The sequence below is a fragment of the Branchiostoma belcheri genome, unplaced genomic scaffold (genome assembly GCF_001625305.1).
Source record: "Branchiostoma belcheri isolate BF01 breed outbred unplaced genomic scaffold, Haploidv18h27 scaffold22, whole genome shotgun sequence".
In the NCBI taxonomy this organism is placed as follows: Eukaryota; Metazoa; Chordata; class Leptocardii; order Amphioxiformes; family Branchiostomatidae; genus Branchiostoma; species Branchiostoma belcheri.
Window position 1 is genome coordinate 1,701,677 of NW_017803713.1, and position 22,826 is coordinate 1,724,502.

A 22,826-nucleotide genomic window follows, 5' to 3' on the forward strand; every position below is an offset into this window, starting at 1 on the left:
ATGGATGGATGGATAGGTGGTTGGATTTAATACTATTTCATTCTTTTAGTTTCTTGAATTCTTTCAGTTTCCTTTTGATTAGGATGTTACAGAAAAAGATTGGCAAAGTCTTTGTGATGTGTCCAAATGTGGGTTTGACAGATTACTAATAGATAGGTCAATATAAATATATGTCGGATTTTGTTACCCTCTACAGTTAAGTACCATCTTACACCCTTATCTACTTTTTTTACGGACATCCATTCCCCACCCACCCCTATCCTGATCCCAGTGGAGAACTTTGTTGTTGGTGCAGGTTTCCTCTCCATCTCCTCCTCATGTCTAGCTGTGTGACTGGCCAACACCAGACCAGCAGGCAAGTCTGAAAACTCCTGCAGGAACAAACACAGCCGTGTCACCTGTTGTGTGGAGGTGTCAAACAAATTTACAGTATTCATTATGTACTCAAACATATGTTGTACATCCAGTACCCCTGAATGTTTTGTAAGTCCAGTATAAACTGTACTCCTCTGCATTTCATGATAGCAGCCCTTGCAACTCCACAAAACTAGAAATTTTGTATCCTGTTGGAGAGCAAGACTAATCTGATATTTACTAACCAACTGCTTATATATCATATCAAAAATCTGAAGAAGATGCTGCCAGGCAAATTTCCAAGGCACTTAACAAACCCAACACAGGAATTAGTTTGTGATAATCCCCAGCAAACCTACCAGGTTGTCTAACAGCTCCTCTCTCTGCCTCATCTTCCTCTGCTTCTCCCTCCTCTCCTGCTGGACCAGCTCCTGTCTGCTGAGCTGCAGGTACGCCTGTTCCTCCTCAATGAGCTGCTCCATCAGCTCCTCATCTTTACTCTGCACAACAGACAGGCAGGGGGATTATTTCTGCCCACTTCTTCTGATCATTGTTTCCTTGTCAATTTTAGTAAGCAATAGTAGGACTCTATTATGTTCAAAATTATGAAATAAACATCACTCCTCTTTGGTAGAACAAGAAATATTTAGTATATAAAATTATTTAAGAGCATAAACCATATTTTCTGTGCGTATGGTACTCACTCAACTCATCCCCCATCCCCCCTCTGTAGTGAAACCCATCTATCTCTGGTACCTCTGCAGTACATATATAGTTCAAGAGGCCACAGTTTCAGACTAAAAATACCTAAAACAAGACTTGACATCCGGAAAAAGTCATTTGCAGTACGAACAATCTCTGCATGGAATCAACTACCCCAAGAAGTTGTGCAGCAAACCAGCGTGAATGGGTTCAAGAGTAGCATAGACCTACACATCAAGACCGTACTAGACGGAGGAGCGACCAGAGGCTACCCGCCATCAAGCTCCTGACTGCGGAGATAAGACGATATCTCTGCAGTTCAGGTAAATTCAGGTAAATTCAAGCTGCCAACTCATCCAAGAAGGCGACGCGTTTCTAATCTTTGGTTGACGGACAAAGAAAACAACAAACTGAACTACATGCCTCAGGTGACCATGGGCAAGTAAACAGTCAAACTTGTACACACAGACAAATCTAAGGACAAAGCAGACGTGAATTTTGTTAACAAGTAGTCTTTACACAATCACTGGCACTTCCTGGCAACAAGACAAGATGGACAAGACAGTTGGCGGGTGGTCTCTACCGAATGACTGTAAAGGATAGATTACTGGTGTATTTCGTGGTCACCAGGCGTACGTCTCAGTTCCTTCTCACCCACTGCAATTTGTACCATTAAAGGCCAACAATTCAAAGGTAAGTGTGGTGTAGTCTCTGTTCCAAAGGACAAGCTGAACCTGCCTGGTGGTTGTCTTTGTACTAAACACAAGGGATTCTGGGGAAAGAGTTTTGCCAACAACTGAAGGTATGTCACTACAAACATGGCTAACCTTTGCATACGGACACTGCAGGAGCAAAAATGGTCCTGTACTGAAGAAATGTAGCATAGAATATCTATCTCATGCGTTTAATGGTTTCAAATAGCTTTGAATAAATTCAAATATTCTCCTCCCATTTATATTGTTGCAACTTGTGTCAAAGCAGACAGGCCTATATTCCTAGTTCGGGACTGAATTATTCATGAAAATTTGGACAAAAAAAACAGCATTGTCTCCTGGATCTAGCAAAAGGGAGATCATTGCTTCTACAGTGTCTTCTGTAAGTGCTATTATGCCTGCTATTAACTGGTGGAATTAGACTTTTAATCCAAACAACGAGGGAAGTCATGATATCTAGTTTCTACCTTACAGCCAGACATCCCACCCTCAGTCCTGTGCCACCAGCAGTGTAGAAAAGCCAAGCCCATCATGAACAATCCATCTCTGTCAAGGTGAAAAACCCCACCACTGTTCTACCATGAACATGATGAAGGGGTATTTTGACTTCAAAGAACGAGAACTCCATCAAAGGTGTCCTTCTTATACCCAGCATGCTGACAATATTTCACACTATCTTTTGTTCACAGCTGAGCAGCACTTCCCCACACAAACATTGCCAAGTTCCCATGAACAATCTGCCTTTATTAAGACATTCTACAGCCACTTAGTGCAGCGTGGCTTGAGCAGTGATAGCCACTAGTGTTCAGCATGGCTCAACTAGCATGAAGACTGAGGCCAAGTCAACCTTCAAGGCTTTTCCTCTCACACCAGGTTGATGCTCAGGATGTCTTGTGCAGTAAGGTTGTTGTCAGAAATACACAGCAGCAGCACTTAAGCTACTTTTGTGTGGACTGTCTTAAAATTGGGAAGCACGGAAATAGAATAGCAATAGCTGCTGATTAGAAATATTGCTCACTGTCTTATAGAAACTCAGAAAAATGAAAGGAATTGTTCCCTGTTCATCTTTATTACAATGTTAGTTATCTTAGAAAAATAAATGGACACTCATAGTCAATTTTCCTATGCAGGTTTTTACTACTTTTCCACCAACAAGGCATGCATTGTGGGCAGTTACTACAACCCTTCTCATTGTTACATACAGACCAGAAGTTGATATCTACCCGACACAGCACGGCGTCAGTGTACCAACATGGCATGGTCTGGTGCCAGGAATTCTCCAGTGTTTACAGTACTTGGGTTCCCGGCCTAATGGTGGGGGTGTATTTGTTGGTGCCCGATTATTTGTTTCCAGTTCTGAACCTCAAACAAACACAGGCAGCCAAGCCAGGTGAGTGAAGGACTCTTGAAGGCAATTGTCGAACACGGCAATCCCCTTCTTACCTGGACAAGGCAAAACACCTGGTGGACAGGTAGATGAAAGTTCCTGTCCTCAGGTGTAAACTGCTCAGGTGTGAACGTCTCGGGTGTAAACTCCTGTCACTTCTGTCTGGCTCATGGCACCAACAAGGACACGCTGGACTCCCACCACACCAAGCATGACATACGGGGAAAGCTTGGACAAGATGTTATTTATCACTTTCCCACTACTGGAGCAGCCCTACACACAACCTGATACTGTCTAGCTGTCCATGTAGATGTATCAGTTATATACAATTAACAAAGACCACTTTCATCAATATACAAAGGGAATTCTGCAATTTTAGTTTAAAAGTTAACTTGATATGTTTTTAAATGAGACATTCATTGGAGTTCTGTACTTGACAACACCTATAACACAGAGCAAATCTTACATCTTCATAGCATCAACACTCACTGTACCAGTACCAATACAAGGTGGTGTGTGGCACTTGTACTTGTAAGTTGTTGTCACTTCAAGAATGGGTCAGGGGGAAATTGTTGAGTGACAGGAAAGGATTTATAGTTTAGGTTTTGGGTAATCTAATAAGGCCTAAGGAAACACCACAGGAACGTCACCTCAGGTGACACATATTCACCAACACGTCACGCTTCTGATATTCTCCTCCAGGCAATATCAACCTTTTCCTGTAGAAGGATATTGATACAACAATACAGTAACCATTCTGCTAATGTAAACTTCCTTGATGATACTTATTCATATTTAACTTTGTCTCTTATGATATCCTACTGACATTGTGTTTGGTGCTGTACTGTGCCATATTTGAATACTTCAGTCTTCACATACAGAGTGAAGTGTTCTAAACTGCTGCCTTGCTATGTACTACTAAGTGCTTTTCCTAGTTCCCCATAAAGACTGGTTACAAAAACCACAACCAGGGTTGCAACAAAGTATGAAAGAGGGTCCTTTTACATATACCGTTGTTCCCTATAAAGTCTGGTTACAAAGACCTGCCTGTGTCTCCACACGCTGCTATGGTTCTGTCTACACAATAGATTACCCCGGATCAGCCCAATGGAGACACTTAAATAAAGAAGGACACTAAAGTCAACTTTCTGTAACTTTCCACCAATAAATGTAGGCATTTTCCAAATCACAACCAAATTCTTGTGCAAGATGTCAAGCCTTGATTTAGTCTACCCTAGAAGGCAGCTACTGCACTGACGACACTAAGTGTTAAATATTATGGTTACATTCATGGGCAGCCACAGTATTTTGAAACAGTGATTTCAGAGAGGGATCACACAAATACATGTTGGTGGCAAATTGCTGATAAGGCCAAGAATGTTGAACAAAAACTTTCTTATCTGTGAAAACAAACCATTTCAAAACCTTTTCCCTAATAAATAGAAGAGTTAAATTCTTCCTGTCATGCCCCAACCCTGCTAGACTGTAACTGTAGCTGGCAATGCTCCCACATTGTGCAATTATATAGCCTACTTCTCTTCAGGGTCACAGAATAAGAGACCACCCTCATCTGTTACTGTAGACACAGCTTCATCACGCCTCTGCTTATTTTGGTCCGTCTAATCTTTAATGCCCGGATTAGATATTTACATTCAACTGGAGTGCTTACATATAGAATGATTCAAAAAGAAAACTGCCTACAGAGGGGCAGTGACACTATGTAAACTGTTTAGAGTGGCCCCGTCTGCGGTCGGATCTTTCAACAGCTAAGAGCAGAAAACTTGCCCATGTTGGTAAACATCACTAATTGCAGGGTTACAAATTACCAGGTAAGGGTACACCTAGGGGCTGTGGATAATGGGTGGGCACGTTACGTGATACGCTGAACCACGGCTACTTTCATCACAGGAATTCACATCTGAGTCGCTGCCCTGACGGTGGCCAAGTTCGCAGAGGTGTGAGAACAAAAGCAAACCATGAGCTGCTTAAGGGGTGAGAGTTTATCCCCTATCAAGTGATGCTAAGTACTAATACCACACGGATCACAGTTAGAATTACTGCTGTGTTTGTGCCATGCCAGAATATCCAACTCAAACTTTCCAGCCTGTTTTCCCAAGACGATCTTAGATTCTGTCTTAAAGCTGTTGAAAAAAAAGGCTGGCTTGACTCTTGTCATGCAAGGAGGATAAGTGGCAGATGGGGGTGGCTGGCTAAGAGCAAAACCTAAATTAAAATGGACCTAAAACTGAGCCACAACTTATCTTAAGGATTCATATTTACTAGTAATCTACCTATTGTTATACAGTATGTAGTTAAGGCAAAAATGTATAATGCCTCAATTTTATGTTTTATAAGAATTTGTTTCCACCTGTCATAGATCTATACCATCTAATACAGGTATGTTAACATGTCCATTTATTATGTGTCAGACCCTTTGAAGATTGACAAATTATTTAGCCCATTTTTCCTTTTTCACAGCAAAAAGTTTTACTTTAGAATTGTCTCAAAATTTCTCAAACAGCCTACTCTGAAGTTGGTGGTGAGAATTCTTTGTTCTTTTCGAGGAAGGAACTTTATCTAAACCTTTCAAATGGCTTACGTAATCAGTGTTTAAGTTGACATAAATTCCAACTATCGTATAACTAAGATATAAATATCATTTAGTTTACAAAAATTGCAGTGGCAAGAGCACTCCATTCACAACCCCTATCTACACCTCCACACCATGGAGACCCACCATGGAGGCACAGGTGTGTCTCTACCATCTTCACCTGACTCTGGTAAGCATCAACCTCACCTCACACTGCCCTGCGTAGGTGGACAGTTTAGAGTATATGCAGAGTGGGTGTGAGCCATAGGACCTGTGTCATAATCATGGAGAGGTTTCTGTGTCTGGTGCTTTAACAAAACCACAGGAACGTGTGTGAAGAGTACCTGGTACGGAGCTGTACATGTAACACACCATACAAGTACATGGCATCTGTAGTGATGGCAGTATGGCAACAACACATCAGACACATGCAAATGTGTTTGACCAGTCCACTTCATTTCAGCAATTCAGTCTGATTTATCTGGACCGAGTGAGAGGAGGTTATACTCCAGTTTGGATAAGTTGCAAACACTACAAGTTCTTAGGTTTGCTCATGTGCTATAGTCAAAATAGATGGTCTCCCAAAAACATACAGACAAAAAATGTAACAAGTAATTAGTGTTTAGCTGTGGCCTTAGCAAAACCACACAGTGGGAGGGGGAGTCACCTGGCAAATCCAGAAGTGTAATTTGGCATAAGTGTGTGGCATTTCTGTCTGTAAGCCATGCTGGCTTACACTAACTCTTGCTTAATGGCATCTCAAGCAGTTGCCTCAAGAGTGCAATAGTCTGTAAGAGTTTCATCCCTCTGTATACCCTGGAACTAACAGTGTAGCCACGACATCGAGCAATATGAAGCCAAACTCAAATAACCCCTGATGAACCCTACTGCAGACTGAGCTGACTTTATGTCTGGATTTATTCTTAAAATCATGTTTTCTTAGACCTTTCATTGCAGAAATATTGCTATGTACAAACACTACCTAGTTTGTAACCTCCTTTTTCGCACATCCCCGTATGTACATTTGTCAGCAGAAACGTGACTTCAGCATAATGCTTCTACATTGTGCTACAATGCTGCTCAATAAAAATAATGAATTCCATAAAGTATGCCATGAAGGTATGTAGTAATCTTTAACTTTGTTTCGATGTTACTACAGGAAGAAGATGGCCCCAAGCCATCCTAGGCAAGGAGAAAAGTTTACAGTCCAGAAACCAGAGCTGTTTTTGTCACTTCATCCCAGGAAGTACAGGGGCAAACTGAGCTGTGCTCCAAACAGGAACAGACTCAGACATGCGGGGAAACAAACCTGAACTTGTTGAACCTGTGAGTTTGGAGATGGATGGAGACTCTGAGCTGAGGTTTACCACCGGGGACTGCAGATATACCAGCTGGAACAACTGACAAATTACCAACAAACCACAAACTTAAAGTCCTCCCCAGACTGGCTACACCAACACAAAAGATGTGCATTCCCTCTTTAATAAACATCACATTCTCTTCATTTTCGATGTAATTAAGTTCATGTTTAATGTGGACATGGACTACCATAGAAACAAGCAAATGACACAGATCTGCCTCATGATCTGGTGTATTATATTGTCTGCGGCAGCCGTGCTGAAACAGTGGTGGGTATGGTAGACATTCATACTTAAATATCACAGTGGTATCCAGAATATAATTGCTGAAACCATAGTTAACCCTTGCCTATTGCAATATTTTCCTGTCGATTGCAACATAGACCATCTGACTTCAACAACCCCTGGCCTCCTGTAGGAATTCTATACAACTTAACCTGGTCCTGAGAACAGGGCTATAGCCATTAACACCATTCCTGCCATAAAATCTTATTTTTTCAAGGGTCTAAATGTACTAGATGTGTTTACCAGTGACCAGTGACAAGCAAGTACTACTGTATAGTGAAAAAATCTATAGCCATTACCCCAGAAAAGCCTTGACAATGCTTGGAGAGTCTGAGCTAATACATGTATAGTGAAGCAATGAAGAAATAGTCAAGTCCATGGCTTGGGTTGACTACTGTTGGCCTGTCCAGGGCTAGTGTCAACATGTGAATGACAGGTCCCTACTGTTTGTTTACAGCATGGCCTGTGTTTACCTAAGGTGATACTGTAGCCCCAACACCAGACTGCCCAGCGAACACTAACATTTACAAGTTCCTTTCTTTGTGTGAAAAGTGCCTGATGAAAGCTCGGAGGAGGTACAGGGAATTACCCACAAATCCTGGGATATTTGCAGGAAACATTCTCAGAGTGCAGACCTGACAGTTTTCTACAAATGCGTCTTCAGAACTCCAGAAACTCAAGTTATTTATACATTGATATGAAATGTAATGTACGAGTAATTTGGAGTAAATTGTTATAGAGTGAAGTCATACCAGCATCTCAATCAGTACACTTATACATGAATCATTAAAGGTTTTAACCCACACAAGTGTGTAAGTGTTATTCCTAAGCCTTCACTTAGTCCCTAATTGCTGTGAAGGCACCAGAGACGAAGCAGTACCTGAGCTCAAGCATCAGAGTCAGTCGTGACAAGACTAAACGTGCAATAATGATGCTGCTATGCCAATGAGGGGCACATGTCAACACAAGCATTTTACTCAAGATCAACCTAACACAAGGATAAGCATACTAAAAAAAGGTAGCAGGTGACAGTCACTGAAGAGTTACCTGTCCTTTCTGACCAGACCCCTGCAGAGGTTTGTTTGTTTATTGAAAATAAGTCAGAACATTGATGACAAGCAGGAGGACCTGCTGACAACTGATTGGGATTTTCAGCATGTCTGAGTCTGATTCATGCAGTGTAGATTTACTTGTATCTTATAGCTCTGGGCATCCATATTGAAATATAAAAGTACATGTAGCTTCTTTTAGAGGTTGGCTGTCTGTCAGTAGCATGCTTCACATTTACACACAGCTGAAGTAAAATGTACCAGTACAATTACATCTCAATAATATTATCTGACATATTCTTTGTGTGATCAGTTGTTTCTCAATTAGGCATTCAAAACCTACATACTGATATCTTTACCTTTAGCTACTGCCATCTATAGACTACAAATGGAGAAATAGATTCACAGATAATTCAGTGTAATAGATCTAAGTGTTTGAACAATGTTTGGCTGTTACAGCCATCAACAATTCTTTTAATTTTATGAATGTAAGAATTCATTCTACAGACAAATACATATGTACATGAATGGATCACACATAACAATTCATAGTAAAGCTAAAGTGGTATCACTGAAGAATGAGGGACAAGAGGAACATGGTAAAAAGAACAACAGGAAAGCAGGAAATAAGATAAAGAAAACTGGTGAACCTAATGAGTTAGTAAAGCAAACAGTGGAGCCATGTGGATATGGTATCTGTTGTTAAGACAAGATAAGAACATGTCAATAATATTTACACTGAGACATTCCAGCATGTTGCTGGGTGTTGAGCAGTGGTCAACAATGGTGGGGCTACTGTGTACTGTCACACAACGTGACTTGAAACATGTGGTAACAGAAGCTGTGATACAATGTACAGGACGAAGTGGTCTTTAATATACTGTGGGGTAAAACAATCGTGGGGATTTCGACCCATAAAAAGATGTGTCTCTTTGATCTCATTTAGAAGACAACAACACTCCTGACAGCAAACCTTAAAAAGTTAGCAACCAATCCTGATGAGTCCTGAGAAAGACCAGACACCAAGAGATCTCCACCCTGCTTATAGTGAGACAGCCAACACCTGTGCTAGTGTTCCATTATCAGAATAAAATTGTTGGTTTCTCTCCCTCGATGAAGATGTCTGTAATGACAAGTACAATAAACACATGCACTGCCTCCATGTAGGGCGCTCCTTCATGTGAGATCGGATTCTGTCTGTCCAATTTAGGGAGAAGAGAAAGGAGGTCATGTTTTGTAAACATACAACCTGCTGTGTACAGGAGGACCTCTCCAGCTGACGTCCTGCTGGGACCTGCTATCTCCAATGACTCCACTCAGACTGGGCTAATAGAGGTGGCGACATGGGGTAAGGAGCACCAGAGATGTTTGTAGGGATAAGCAGTAGCCACCTGTAGAGAGGGGGGTGAGGGGCTTGGTGAAGGGAGGGAGGGGGGTCACATATGTCACTCAGATAGCCTGCCATCTGTGGGGTTAAGGTGAAGGTAGAGGGAAAAATGGATACATAGGATGAATGTAACTGTTATCTACCTACTCATATCATACATAAGGCAGTGGGTTAGTGCAGCAAGTATGTTTATGGAAAAGGTGAGATCAGAGTTATCAGCTCACCAGTTTGCTCCTGTTCCTCTGGATGTTGGACTTGTTACTTTTCTGGTATTCCTCTACCTTCTTCTTGGTCAAGTCCACATCAATGTTGTTGGAAAGGTTGAATACTAGAAAAGGCCACAAAAACATCACTGTGACAAAACATGGCCTGATATCACTTCAGTACCAAGGAAAGGCAGCTTTTTACTTGAAAAAAAAAACTTGACAAATGTAATGAAGGACATCATGAACTAATCATCTCCAAAGGAACAAAATTCACAGAACACTACAGTCATAGTCTCAGTGATGATGGAAGATTACATAATGTTCTACAGAATACATGGCCACACAAGACTGTTAGCTTACTGATAGTTTCCACCTCTTCCAGGTAGTCATTATATTCTCTCAGACTTGTGAACTCCTCCTCCTGTCTGTTGTAGCTGGAAAATATTGTAAAAATCAGGTCCATCTACTTATAAGACCAAGAAGATTTAAAAAAATAAACAAATACTCCAGGTACAACTCACTTTGTGACTAAAGCCAAAGAGTAAACAATAACAATGATAGTATATGTTTATATACTAGTAGATGACTGCAAATGACATGATGTTATGATATCATGATACACACTTGAACACCTTCAAGTTACTTTTATTGTGATATGATAAATTTTTGATGAAAACTACAATTAGTTCATCTACACCATCAGTGAGTTACTATATTGGTTACTATCTTCTCTTCATTCAGTTAGATTTCTATGGTTATGGCAATCCCACTGTTCATTTTGTGTTATTAATATTTTTCCATAAAGAACTTTATCAATACATTTTCAATATTCTTTTCCTGATATCAACTTCCTTGTCGACGAATGGGTCCTCAAACTGTTGTATCCTGAAGGTGTTTCTCCTGAGGGAGATGTTACATTCTGGACACGTCCCTGAGCCTCGGGCAAACAGTGTCTCCACACAGTTCTCACACCTACAGCAGGGGAGGACACACGTCAATGCAGCTGAGGTTGCAGTCAAAACATGTTACTGGGTATAATTAGACATATTATCTTGCCACCTACACACTAAACAATGCAGTTCAATGTTGTTTGTTTGTTTATTTGTTTGTTTGTTTATTTGTTTGTTTGCTTCAGGCAAAAAGTTCTGGATTTCATTCAACCTTCTGTGTGGATGTTTACAAACGCATGTACTCACACGTTAAGTATCGAAACCCAGTGACTTGTCCATACAAATGAGTCACGAGAACGAAAACATAACAGCTGTGGTAGTGGAGGGGAGGGGGGTGAATTCTGTATATCGGGGCTTCATTCCCAATGGTAATCACATCTCTTAAAAGTGTAATACATGTACACATAATCTTCTCAACAACGTGATCAACGGTATTGTATATCATGATGATATAGCCTGTGACATGATAGGCATTACAGGAAGACCCCACTCACAGTGTGTGTCCACAAGTGTTGACCATCAGTACCATGGACGGGTTACGGTACTTGGTGGTCTTACAGCGCGGACAGATGGCCTCATCCATGGCGACAGCGCTTCTCTGAACAACTCTGGAGTAAATATTACAAGTAGAGCTTCATCACTACAGAACGGAGACCAGAAACGCCTGATATAACGTGATAGTCAACACGATACCGCCAGTCTACATGGGCGCTGCCATCTTGATTACAATGCATGATGGGAAGTGTTGAACTTCTGGTGATTCTACGGCCAATGACGGCTGGGCATCACAGGATCCTCTTTGACCATCACCTCACCTCAGTCCTCAGCTAAAGATACGGTCATATAAAAATGACAAAATGGTTCTCCTTTGATACAGGTAACTGCTCGACGTACTACTAGCGCCCAAGTGCTGGTCTATTAAACTTTTTAACGTTGCAAGTTTCTTTCCACAGTGGTTTCTTTCTTTCATGATTGAAATCTAAAGGACACTATTCGCACACAAATAAACAATTTCATGCAATAAAAGGTTGGAAACAACACTTGGCTTGGATTGTGATTCGGGAAAGCAAGGCAATTGAACTGTGCTCCTATCCACCCTTCAGGCGGTGGACTAGTCCGTAGTTAGGAGTCCAGCTGAGACCACTTGTGTGCAGGTTTGACGTTCCACGGTTTGACGCTCCGCAGCACACACCGTGAGCACCAACCACAAACTTCCGGTTCTACAGGACAGAGTGATGATACTTCCGACACCTGTCTTCGCCGCACTGTAAAATCCACAACTTCTGTAGTGAAAAGGCTCGTCAATTTTCTGATTGCTGTAAATCTGTGGAAGGAATATGAAAGGAAATCGTCCGAGAATACCTGATTCTATTTATTTCGTATCAGTTAGTGTTTTTGATTACGCTATTACAATCAAAAGACGTAAGACGCATTTGAGAGGGGGTTGCTACAATTTCGACCAATACGGTGCGCCTTTCCGTCGACACGTGCGTCCGAAACAAACAGGATGCGAAAATAAACAGCCGTAATTGCACCCCCGCGCCGTAAGTGAGGACGTACCGACTGCGGGCGTCTCTTCAGCCTGGACAATACAGAACTGTAATCTCCAAGCAGATGGGGAGCAAACATCTATCTGTATTTGGCATTTTTAATGATGCGGATGATCCGGGTGCTTAATTATTTCTTATTCCAGTTCCTTGTGTAATATTTCGCTATTGTCAAAAATGTCATTGAAACATAAGCAAACACATGATCATCATAAGTGAATGTATGTTGAAGACATCGTCATTCACGGGCATGAATATGAATGATGGCCCGCATCAACCGCAAACCGAATGATGGTGATGATGATGATGAACACAGCGCAGTGAGGGCGCAGAACTGCCGTGACCTTTCATTACCATTTAATGACGGTCATAATTCGAAACATGGAAGACGTATTGCCTTTCTTGGTTCGTAAAATAAACTTTTCATGGTATTAACGAATAGGGTAATGTACCCATGATACAAATTTGATGGTGGTTTGGCGGACTTTTCTCACTACATGCAGGCAGACGCCAGAAACCTAACTGTCTCGGGCGGGCCATGCCACTATGTCCACTATGGGACAACAACCTCGCCACCTTACAACAGTTTCGTCCTATACAGTCGATTCGATAGCAAATATATATGTTGTCCAATGTTGATGTCTGTGTCTCCCGCGAATAAGTATTGTACACGTCCGGTTGTACTCTGTGACTATTTTGCGCCCTGATCCAGAACAGTACATGTGTACTTTGTTATACACAGGATGTCTTCTAAATGTTTGTTTATGCTTTTGATCATATTTCGTCCAAGGAATTATGTCAATAATGATTTAAATCATATCAATCATATCGAATTCTAACAAAATTGGGTCAGTTCAGGAATAGTTTTGGCCTACCGGGAAGGCTGACCTGAAACCGTGCATTTTGATTAACATTTATCGTTGCTTCGTAGCTTTTCTCAGTTCCATTTTAATTATGGCCTATGCCTAATGTTGTAGAGGAGACCCAGTGTCCCGATATGAGAACGTAATAATTATTTCCACACATTTGAGTCTATTCAACAGAAAACGATGTGTAAGTTTTCAGTAACAACAAAATTTACCCCCTCCCGGCCACACGAATACATACCAACACACACACACATTTATCCCGTGTGATACATTGGTTACACAGTGGATCTGCGGCTCTACCCATCCGTCAGCTGGAGAACCCTAAATCCATTTAGGAGACTTTCCCTGTGCTTTTGTTACACATATCATACTACTGTCACAGGGGTGGTCCCACACACGTCTTCTCTAACACCTTTGGGCACCCTTAATCTTCGCGGTGACCTGGGGTCACCTGTGCGCAGCAGTATTTCAATTGGGGCTTTGGCTGTGCCAGCAATATTTACTGTACGGAGAGCCTCCATAGGCCGGCCGGGCGGGCACGGTGTGTTCACTGCTGAAAAGAAAAACAAATTAAGTTTGAATTAATTACAGAGGGGTGGGGACCAGGAGAAGTTGTGTCTATCACCCCACGAGTTTGGCCCTCGTGCTGAGAGCGAGCTTTGGGCCGTAAGTCCTGCCTCTCCCGCTGGAGTCGTGAACCTGACTAGTGGTTAATTGACTTGGCAGCTCCAGGGAGGTGGGAAAACGTCTCAACACCTGCGAAGTATAACCCACGCATAGACTTGCCCTCCCCCTTCATTACCGCCGTCTGAATATGTGTCACGGCTAAGTTGGACTCAGTCCGAACACGGCAGGGGCCGTTAAAATCCAGGACCTTGTATTGCCGTGAATTATGGATAGCTTGCCCCAGGATTCGTACAAATTTGTATGCTTTGGAGAGTTTGTATGTACATAGGCATTGGACGGTATGATCTTCGGTGCAACTTTTCTTGTCAAGTAATCCATCCTTAAGAAAAACCACGGTTGCACATCGGTGCATGTTTCTGGTTAACGGTATTTAATTTCCTCATTACCTTCTATAAACGGGTTAAGTAGAAGCATCTATGGAAACATAGGTCGGCCGACTGTGTGGGTCTCAAACGTCCATCTTGACGCCCTCGAGCTCAGTGCTGGCTGTGGACGGAGGGACGAACCTAACTGCAGACCTAGTGGACAGATCACTTGACGTGAAAGTCATAATTGCAAAAAATCCTGATGCTGCCATATTGAAGACCTTTCTTAACTTAAGATATTAAACGTGATTATAAATTGCAAAACAGTTACATTTGATATCTGTTATAAGTGGCTTTCTTCATGATCGCATCACATGTTGGCTGCAGAGGGGTGTCACGTTTTAGACCAGCTACTTCTTTTCTTGACTGATCGACTCTAGTCTCCATCAGCCCCCTACAGGGACTGCATGATAGTAGAAATTGGCTAAATGACATTACCAACTTGTCATTGTGCGGCCGGCTAACTCCTCATGCAAATCATTATCCCTATCTGGCCAAGTCCTCCTACCGTTTAGCCTCCAGAGTAGCTTTGGGGAGACCAGCCCTGCAGAAGAATTTCAGAGAAGCAAGAACAACACAAGAGGCTGAATGTTACTCACGCGATGTTTCCAGTTTAAGATCTAGTTTATTTTTGATGGGCCCAGAGACGACGATACTTAAGATATACACGATATGTCTAATGTCTAAAGTGCCCAGATCGCGCCCATTTTCCCAGAGCTGCTGATGGTTGGGTCAGCTTTCTTCGGGCCTTCCAAACGGAGTGATTTGTGAGTGTGTTTGTGTAGGCCACGTTTGTGGCTGTAGGAAAACATGGGATAATCCTGGCCGTCTGAGTGCCTCACCCCCGTCATTAGAGCGGGCTTCCAGAAAGCATGCGTAGCTGGTCATGGTAGGACGGGGTAATTTGGCTACAGCATGTTCCCACCTGTCTAGTTTACGCAAGCAAACGCGTACGGGAGTAGTGCTATCACTTAAACAAGAGAGTTCATGAACCACCATCAGGTTATCTTATGGGGAAATTACTAGTATTCGAAAATTGCGAAGTACCATGCGTGGCCGCCATTATACTGGGGTTTTCATAGAATCACGTTATCATGCATTTGGTATGAGTAGTCGATTTCAGCCAAGAATCTCGTTGTCATTTCACAATTTTCTGTTAACATCAAGGCCGTTTTAAATATGTAAACTGAAAAGTTAAATGAATATTAAAAATGGAATCGCAACATCCTTTTGCTTATCTTGTGGTTTTACACAGGTAAAAATCTAGGTAATCTTATATCGATGATCTGCCTCAAACTGAGAATTCGGCAACTTAAACTTTATGTACGGTAGGAATAGCCGGATGTGGCACTCTGAATGCTTTATATATCTCTTGATCATTGCGTAATTGATATGCCGTCGTTCGTAAACTGTTGTTCCTCTGCTGCCTCCTGCACATGTCCGGACCACTGGGTCCCAACAAACGCATTCTAGATGTCGCTGCTGCACACAACTGCACGGTTGTGGAAGGCCCGTCACTCAGTAGCCGTCTGAGCACTTACGAGGCTCCAGCCTGCGTGTTGACACTGATTCTGGTGTTAGCTGTTTCCTAATTATTTTTTAACCAGAAAAGTGTTGTATTACCTGTTCCTGGTCTACCCGGGCTGCCACTGCCGTATCTCCGTATGTCCGTGTTTTGTGATAGTCCTGTGATAGAATATCCTCATTCCGTAACCGCTAGGTAAGCTGTGAGTTGGGGGCACATACACACGTATACGGTACAAAGAGACCAAAGATTATAAGTGATTACTTTCTCTGTCATCTGCACCACTATGAACCAAATGCGAAAAAGAACGCCCAGTTGAAATTTACAAGGTCCATGTGAGATTTACAAGGTGGCTCTGAGGCTTTAAATGTCCGGGCGTACTGGCGACAGTGTGCGGCTGATATGAAATTCTGCGTAGTCTTCTCTGTATAGACGAGAGGTGAAGCTCTTTCCGGCAAACCGTGGAGAGCAGAGCTGCCAGCCCAGGTGGTCTGCCGTGTGACAGGGGATTAACTGGACATCCACAAGGTCAAGCCTGGATTATCGTGTCTCAACAAAATCCTGGTTTTACTCGCTAGGATAACAAGAGAAAAAAGAAACCTTGTCCTCTTTTTTCGTCTTTCCTTCTCCAGCCCTTTTCAATCTTTCACCCTCTCTTTCGATCCTTTCTTTCTTTCTTTCTTTCTTTCTTTCTTTCTTTCTTTCTTTCTTTCTTTCTTTCTTTCTTTCTTTCTTTCTTTCTTTCTTTCTTTCTTTCTTTCTTCTCCTATCTTTTAATAGGGACAGGAGGGTGATGGAGGGTGATGCCGTGATGTACTGGACTACCTCAAACGACCAAATGTGATGTCTACTATAGGTCGTCACCAGTCACTTGACTACTCGTACATTAACGAATGAGTCTCACTACGACGAAGGAGGCGAAATTTTAGATTCATCATTGCCAGTGATAAGAACAAAAGAAAAGCACAAAAAGGCGGGCTAAGTATCCCTAAGTGCTACTTGACGGACACGAAGTCCCTCCCTCATGAGGTAATGTCTTAACTGATGACCCGCTGACAGCCCCATGTTTTCTCACCTTTCAGCGCACAGGTACATTTCCCACCTGAGCTCACCAGTAATATAGGTTAACATGTTGACGCCAACAGCGGAGAAAGACGCGTCCTGAAAGGGCGCTTTATCCTTTGTTTACTCGCAGACAGGCCTGAGGTCGATGTTTTCCCAACAGTCTTGTCTAAATACTGATCAATCAAAAATCTACCTACGAAATTGATCGAATATCAAGTCCGCGGTCACCAAGCGCGTTGCGCGGGAGCCGGTCGCTGCTCTACAAGTCTCCACAGCCCGTCTACTGACGTGCGTTTGGTATATCGAGAGTAGCTTGAATGTGTCAGCACATGTCGTACTGGACACGGGAGAATAACTAACGTACGGGGATCGTTGTATAGTCAACTCTCTAATGTCGGCCATAGCAGCACACATCAATTTAATACGGTAATATAACCCTAGTAGGCCAGACCGCTAAGTTTTGCCACAGAAGAAAGGACTGCAATACCGTTTCTAGCGATAGCTGACAGTAGACACGCGTTTTTTTATAGTTATACGCGAGGACGTACCTTTCATTCAAACAACACAAAGAGCTAACAGTTATCTTCTTCTTCTGTGTGCCATCCTCACGGTACTATACCTCTGTACCATCTCTGTATTAATTGCTTGTGTGTCAATATTTGTTTGTGTGTGCGTGTGCGCGTGACTGGAATCAAAAACATACATACATTAGGTTATAAGATAATGCAGGCTGTTCTAGGCTCATTCAGTATAGCACGTCCCTTTCTCATAAGGATGTCATTAGTCCAAAGTGCACATGTCTACCCAGTGCCTTATGTGGACAAGTGTAATGATGACAGTCTTAACATTTTCACCCCAAATCAAAATAAGAGCCTTAGTGATCCTTACACAGGCACATTGCTATTGTTGCCATGTCACAATAGTTGGCATTCTGGTGTGTACAGACACTTAACCTGCTGTGTTCTGTTCTCAACGGTCTCCTGTGTCCGTCTACCCAGTACAGGAGACACGTTATGTCCGACCGAGGGCTACAGTATCACTTGCCGTGTTGTCATTTCTTCTATTATAGACTTCTCGGTAACATTAGCTCGATCCAAATTAGGCGCCATTAGTGTAGAAGCAGTATCCGGGCGGCGCTTTGTTTGTGTCCGTCTCCTCTAGCGGCCCACGGATCGGTCCCGCTCCGAGATAACGGCAGATAGAGAGCGTGCCCTGTAGTCTTGTGTGGTCGGTCCACATCCAGGACAATACCGCCTCCGTTTTTCACAACTATACGTTCCACCTGTCGTATAAGACACTGGTTTTAGCCGAGGACTTTGTCTGGAAGACATCGTTAATAATTTCTTGGGTCGATTCACCATGAAAGTTGATCTTTTTATTCGTTAAGAGCATAAATTGGTGGTGCGATGTAAGATTACAGCTGGACTGAGTCATGTTGAGTTAAAACAGCAGGGGCCTGTCCTGCAGACACCTGTTCGAGAAGACAACGGTGTCTATATTATCAAACACAGGGTTTACCAACTGTAACTAACCGGTTTAGAGGATGTCATCTCTACACTCTGCACTGTGCGAAACTGGTGCTTTGATGTTCTTCACGTTATTTTTCTCTGAATAATGTTTTTCTTTCTCAATCAATATCTTTGTCAGATTTGATTCAAGTTGCCCCGCATGTACTGACAAATACTAGTACTATAAGAAGGTTGAAAACTGTCGAAGATCAATATGACAATCTTGGCCTTACAGACGAGTACCCAGAATCAAGTGGTTCTTGAACAAACTATTTCTCATCTTGTGACCATCAACTACTAGTAATCAGTGGTCTACCACATACAATGACCATTTGAGCCTACCACTCACGATCCCGCACAAACAACACGGCCACACAACAATGCCGACTGAATACCAGCCGCACACGACACCCACAAATATTGATCCCCGATGGAGGACCTGGCTGGAGGACGGAACCCGAGTCCGTGCTGGCCAACTTCCCTATCCCCGGCCTGACAGTCATCGGAACAATACATACAAAAACAAGAATTCCGAGATTTCATACCTCCATGAAATATGGGCTTGATATGTAAATGTAAATTTCCTCTTTAATTATGCAAATTACCTCCGCATTTACATGATATATGCATCGTGATGTATGTTAACTTTTGATTAACTTACAGATGTCCAAAGTATGACATTCCCATTATTCACCATTAAGAAATCATAGAATTTTTGCATAAATTATGCAAATTAGGTCATAATTTGCATAATTAGTATCTGTTGATGTTCTGCCTGCCATAGGTTACATACATTACATGTATGAAAGTAGTATAATGTAAAACACTGTAATCATAGAATTTCCTCATTAATTATGCAAATAAAGTCCTCATTTGCATAATTTGCATTTAATCATGTACATCTCTCTCTTAGCTACCTACACACCAAAAATTATGAAAATATGTTGTTCCTATCTGGACTTATTGGCTTTTAAACATTTCGCCAGAAAGTGCCCTGCAGTTCCAAAACAAGCTGCTAGGGGGACCAAACTCACACCACTTATTCCTGACAGGAAAAGCAATCTGTCACCAAAACATCAAGACCATAGCATGTTCAGGACAAAAGATACAAAAACCGGAAGTTCTGCTGCAGTACCAAGGTCATCCACCAGGAGGCCCATATTTGACCTTGACGTTTGTCTTCCTAAGACTAACTAACATACCAAATATCATCATAATCCATAAAGGCGTTCTGAAGTTATGCTGACCACAAAGTTGCGGAAACACAGACAGACAGACAGACAGACACACACGCATACATACATACATACAGACAGACACGCCAAAAACAATACCTCCATTTTTCATGGAGGTAACAACCGGGTAGAAAGCATATCTCATGCTCATGTCAATGGTCTGACGAAGTACGAAACATCCCAGACTAGAAGTGCTGATATTACAAATCAAATACGGACGCCACTTTGTGTGGGGATATTTGCCCTGCAGGGAAACTCTATCCCGTCCATCAGGGTCAGCACAGCAAGGCCGGACATCGGATCAATCTTCGGTCGCGATCCGAGCGGCCCGAGTGGTTCAAAGTTTGGACACAGACATGGCAAAGTAGCTGGAAGTGAGTACACGGGTCTGTGGTGACGCGGGTCTGCTGCTGTGTCAGACGGCTGGACTCCCATGCTGGGTCACGAGAAGTCAAATTTATCAGATTTTTACAGGATCCTTAATGTTCTCATCAGGAAGGAATGTACAGTTGTGAGGCCGCAGCTAAAGACTAAGAACGTAGCAGCTGAAGAATAAAGATTGCTTAAAATGATATACCATAAATGGTGCGCCTCAGTAAGCGACGCTTAGTAGTATATTAGTACATAAATGGCTGGAACAATAATATGCTACTGATGCCGTGACTGACCATTCCGAGAGTAACACCCCAGCTTTATAGGCACGTTGTGGCGGTTTGTTACCATTGCTTAGAGTAAAGCGTAGATACGTAGATGATATATGCCTTTTAATTCACCGTTAATCGTACGTAGTTCGCCCACTCTAATTCAATGTCAGGCAAAGTATTCGTGAAGTACAAATAGTCGCTTTAATTCTACGTAGCAGGTTATTTTTTTATCCTGAATTCAGGGTTAAGTATTTTGACAAATTATTTACATGGCGAAGTCGAACGTGTTGGTGTTCGCAGCTTAGTTTTGCCAAATACCCCCATGAATACACGATTAAAAGGAATATTAGATAAATACACGATGAATAACGTTGCACGATTCAGTGGAATGAAATCGCTCCCAAATGCTTCTGTAAAAGACGTCAATTTACCGCTACTCCCGAATTTACCGTTGAGCATTGCCGACAGGCCTAAATTTTACTGCCGGGATCTCCCCATGCAGACCCGCATAGAGATACCATGCCAGAGCCAAAACATCTTATCTTCAACATTTAACGGTGTAGCACAAGCTTTAACTTAATGTAGCATGGATACAATTGAAATGTACACACAATATTATACGTATACATGTAGGTGTCTGGGATGTACGAGGATGTAGTTTTGATGGCATCTAATCAATACAAATTTTGCATTCAGTGAATGTAAAGAAAGTATAATGAAGTCAAATGTTCATTTCGTTAATTCTTATTTTCGGGCCTCGGTTGATTGAAAGATTCCTACATCTTTAGGGGAATGTCGGTAAGTTGTGGGTAGGGCGGCCACCAGCCCGGGAGCGTCACTCAGCTTCCCGCCCCGCCATGTGTGGCCTCCCCGCCCCGAGGACGGGCGGGACCACGGCGGAGCTCGGTTTACCAAATATTTTCATGCCACAGACACAACATGGTGTATGAAAATAAAACTTCTGGAACGGCACAACAACTGAACATACAAACAGTACCCTTCGCGCAAATGTCACCCGCAGCTTCAGAATTACATCACCTTTTCCAAGAGTAAGGCAAATAAACAAGGCAATCCGAAATCTCACGACAAGGAAAAAAGGTGTCTCAATCTGCAGCGCCTTGGTTCCCGGGAGAGTGCCGACCTTTATTCCTGATGCAGCAGTCCGGCCGAAGTTTACACGTCGCGTGGCTCCGCCTGGTCTAAACCCGCATTACGGTGATGACGGACACATCGACTAAATGGGCAGCCGGGCCAAGAGGTTACAACAAACCGCGACCCGGACACCAATATGGGAGAGGGTGGAGGTTCCGTAGAAACTTCTGTTTGTATGAGGGAGAGGGGGTGACAACAGGCGATCCGCCAAGCGGTGGGGCCACGGAAAGGTGTGGAGAACGGGTAAAGTGTGTTTATGGTGGCGAGAGGTAAGGGAACAGGGCCGTGGGTGTGTTGAGGGGGGCACCGCCCACATGGAAGGACGACCGGCGGGGTTGGGTGAGACATGAGGGAACGGTGACGTGAGGGGGTCCAGTACCCTGTCAGCACATTTTGTCCACCACTGCCCATCATATAGTTCAAGTTCAAGTACCAATCAACGTCAGGCAGCAGCAGATGCACAACTGCACAAATAAAGAGAAGTGATCATAATAGGCGACTTAGTATCGTGATCGGATTTCGCGTTTTTTCTACCTTTATTTTGGTAAATTTGTGTTGCGCAAATGATACTACTACTGTGATATCAAGTATAAGTCAGTGTCCGGTTAGTCACTAACTCAAACAACTAGAGAGACCTGAACTTACGATTGCGTCAAAATGAGCTTATTTTTGATTGCTTGAAAAATTTACTGACAAAGTTCAAACCATGGCAATAGACCTTTTTTTTCTTTTTCCGACGATCGACGCAGTTTACACTGATCAAGTCGGTAACGGACTAAAATTCTAAGCACATAAAACTGATGACGAAAGCCCGTAATCTTTGAATTTTCTGCTTGGAGCAATGTGTGAAATTTGTAACATTTCACTGACAACCATGTTTTCGCTCATCGTCATACTAACGTTAGTAATGCAAAGAAAGAGAACGTTATAAAGCTCAAGTTCTTTTATTCCTTAGGAATGTCACAACATTCAACATTCCAACCCGTCCATACTGGGTATTGATTGAGTTTGAGATAATTTCTTCTTTTCCTAAAGTAATGATGGGGTTACCTGGTCAGTTCCAAGGCAACAGGGGCGCGGCCATTGTCAAGAGTACAGGAAAAGGCTTTCACCTCACACCCCGCCCCTATTGGAGCAGCCACGCGGCCGGACGTAATGGGCAGTGTGGGTACGGTATCAGGTCCGGCACGGGGCTCCGGGCGCACGTGGTGTCAGGGCACAGGGGGGTAACGTAAACACAGGGGGAAA

The 22,826-nt window shown here is 42.7% G+C and overlaps 1 protein-coding gene across 1 annotated transcript; it reads right to left on the reverse strand.

Moving 5' to 3' along the window:
• Window positions 1-71: 71 nt before the first annotated feature.
• On the reverse strand, window positions 72-11,710 carry LOC109470295 (CDK-activating kinase assembly factor MAT1-like). The gene is made up of 6 exons (XM_019769211.1): window positions 11,476-11,710; window positions 10,851-11,003; window positions 10,392-10,465; window positions 10,050-10,153; window positions 714-854; window positions 72-371 (listed from the first exon to the last, which is right to left on the reverse strand). Exons 1-6 carry the CDS (start codon window positions 11,562-11,564, stop codon window positions 87-89), a joined length of 846 nt encoding a protein of 281 aa, XP_019624770.1. The 5' UTR covers window positions 11,565-11,710; the 3' UTR covers window positions 72-86.
• Window positions 11,711-22,826: the final 11,116 nt, after the last annotated feature.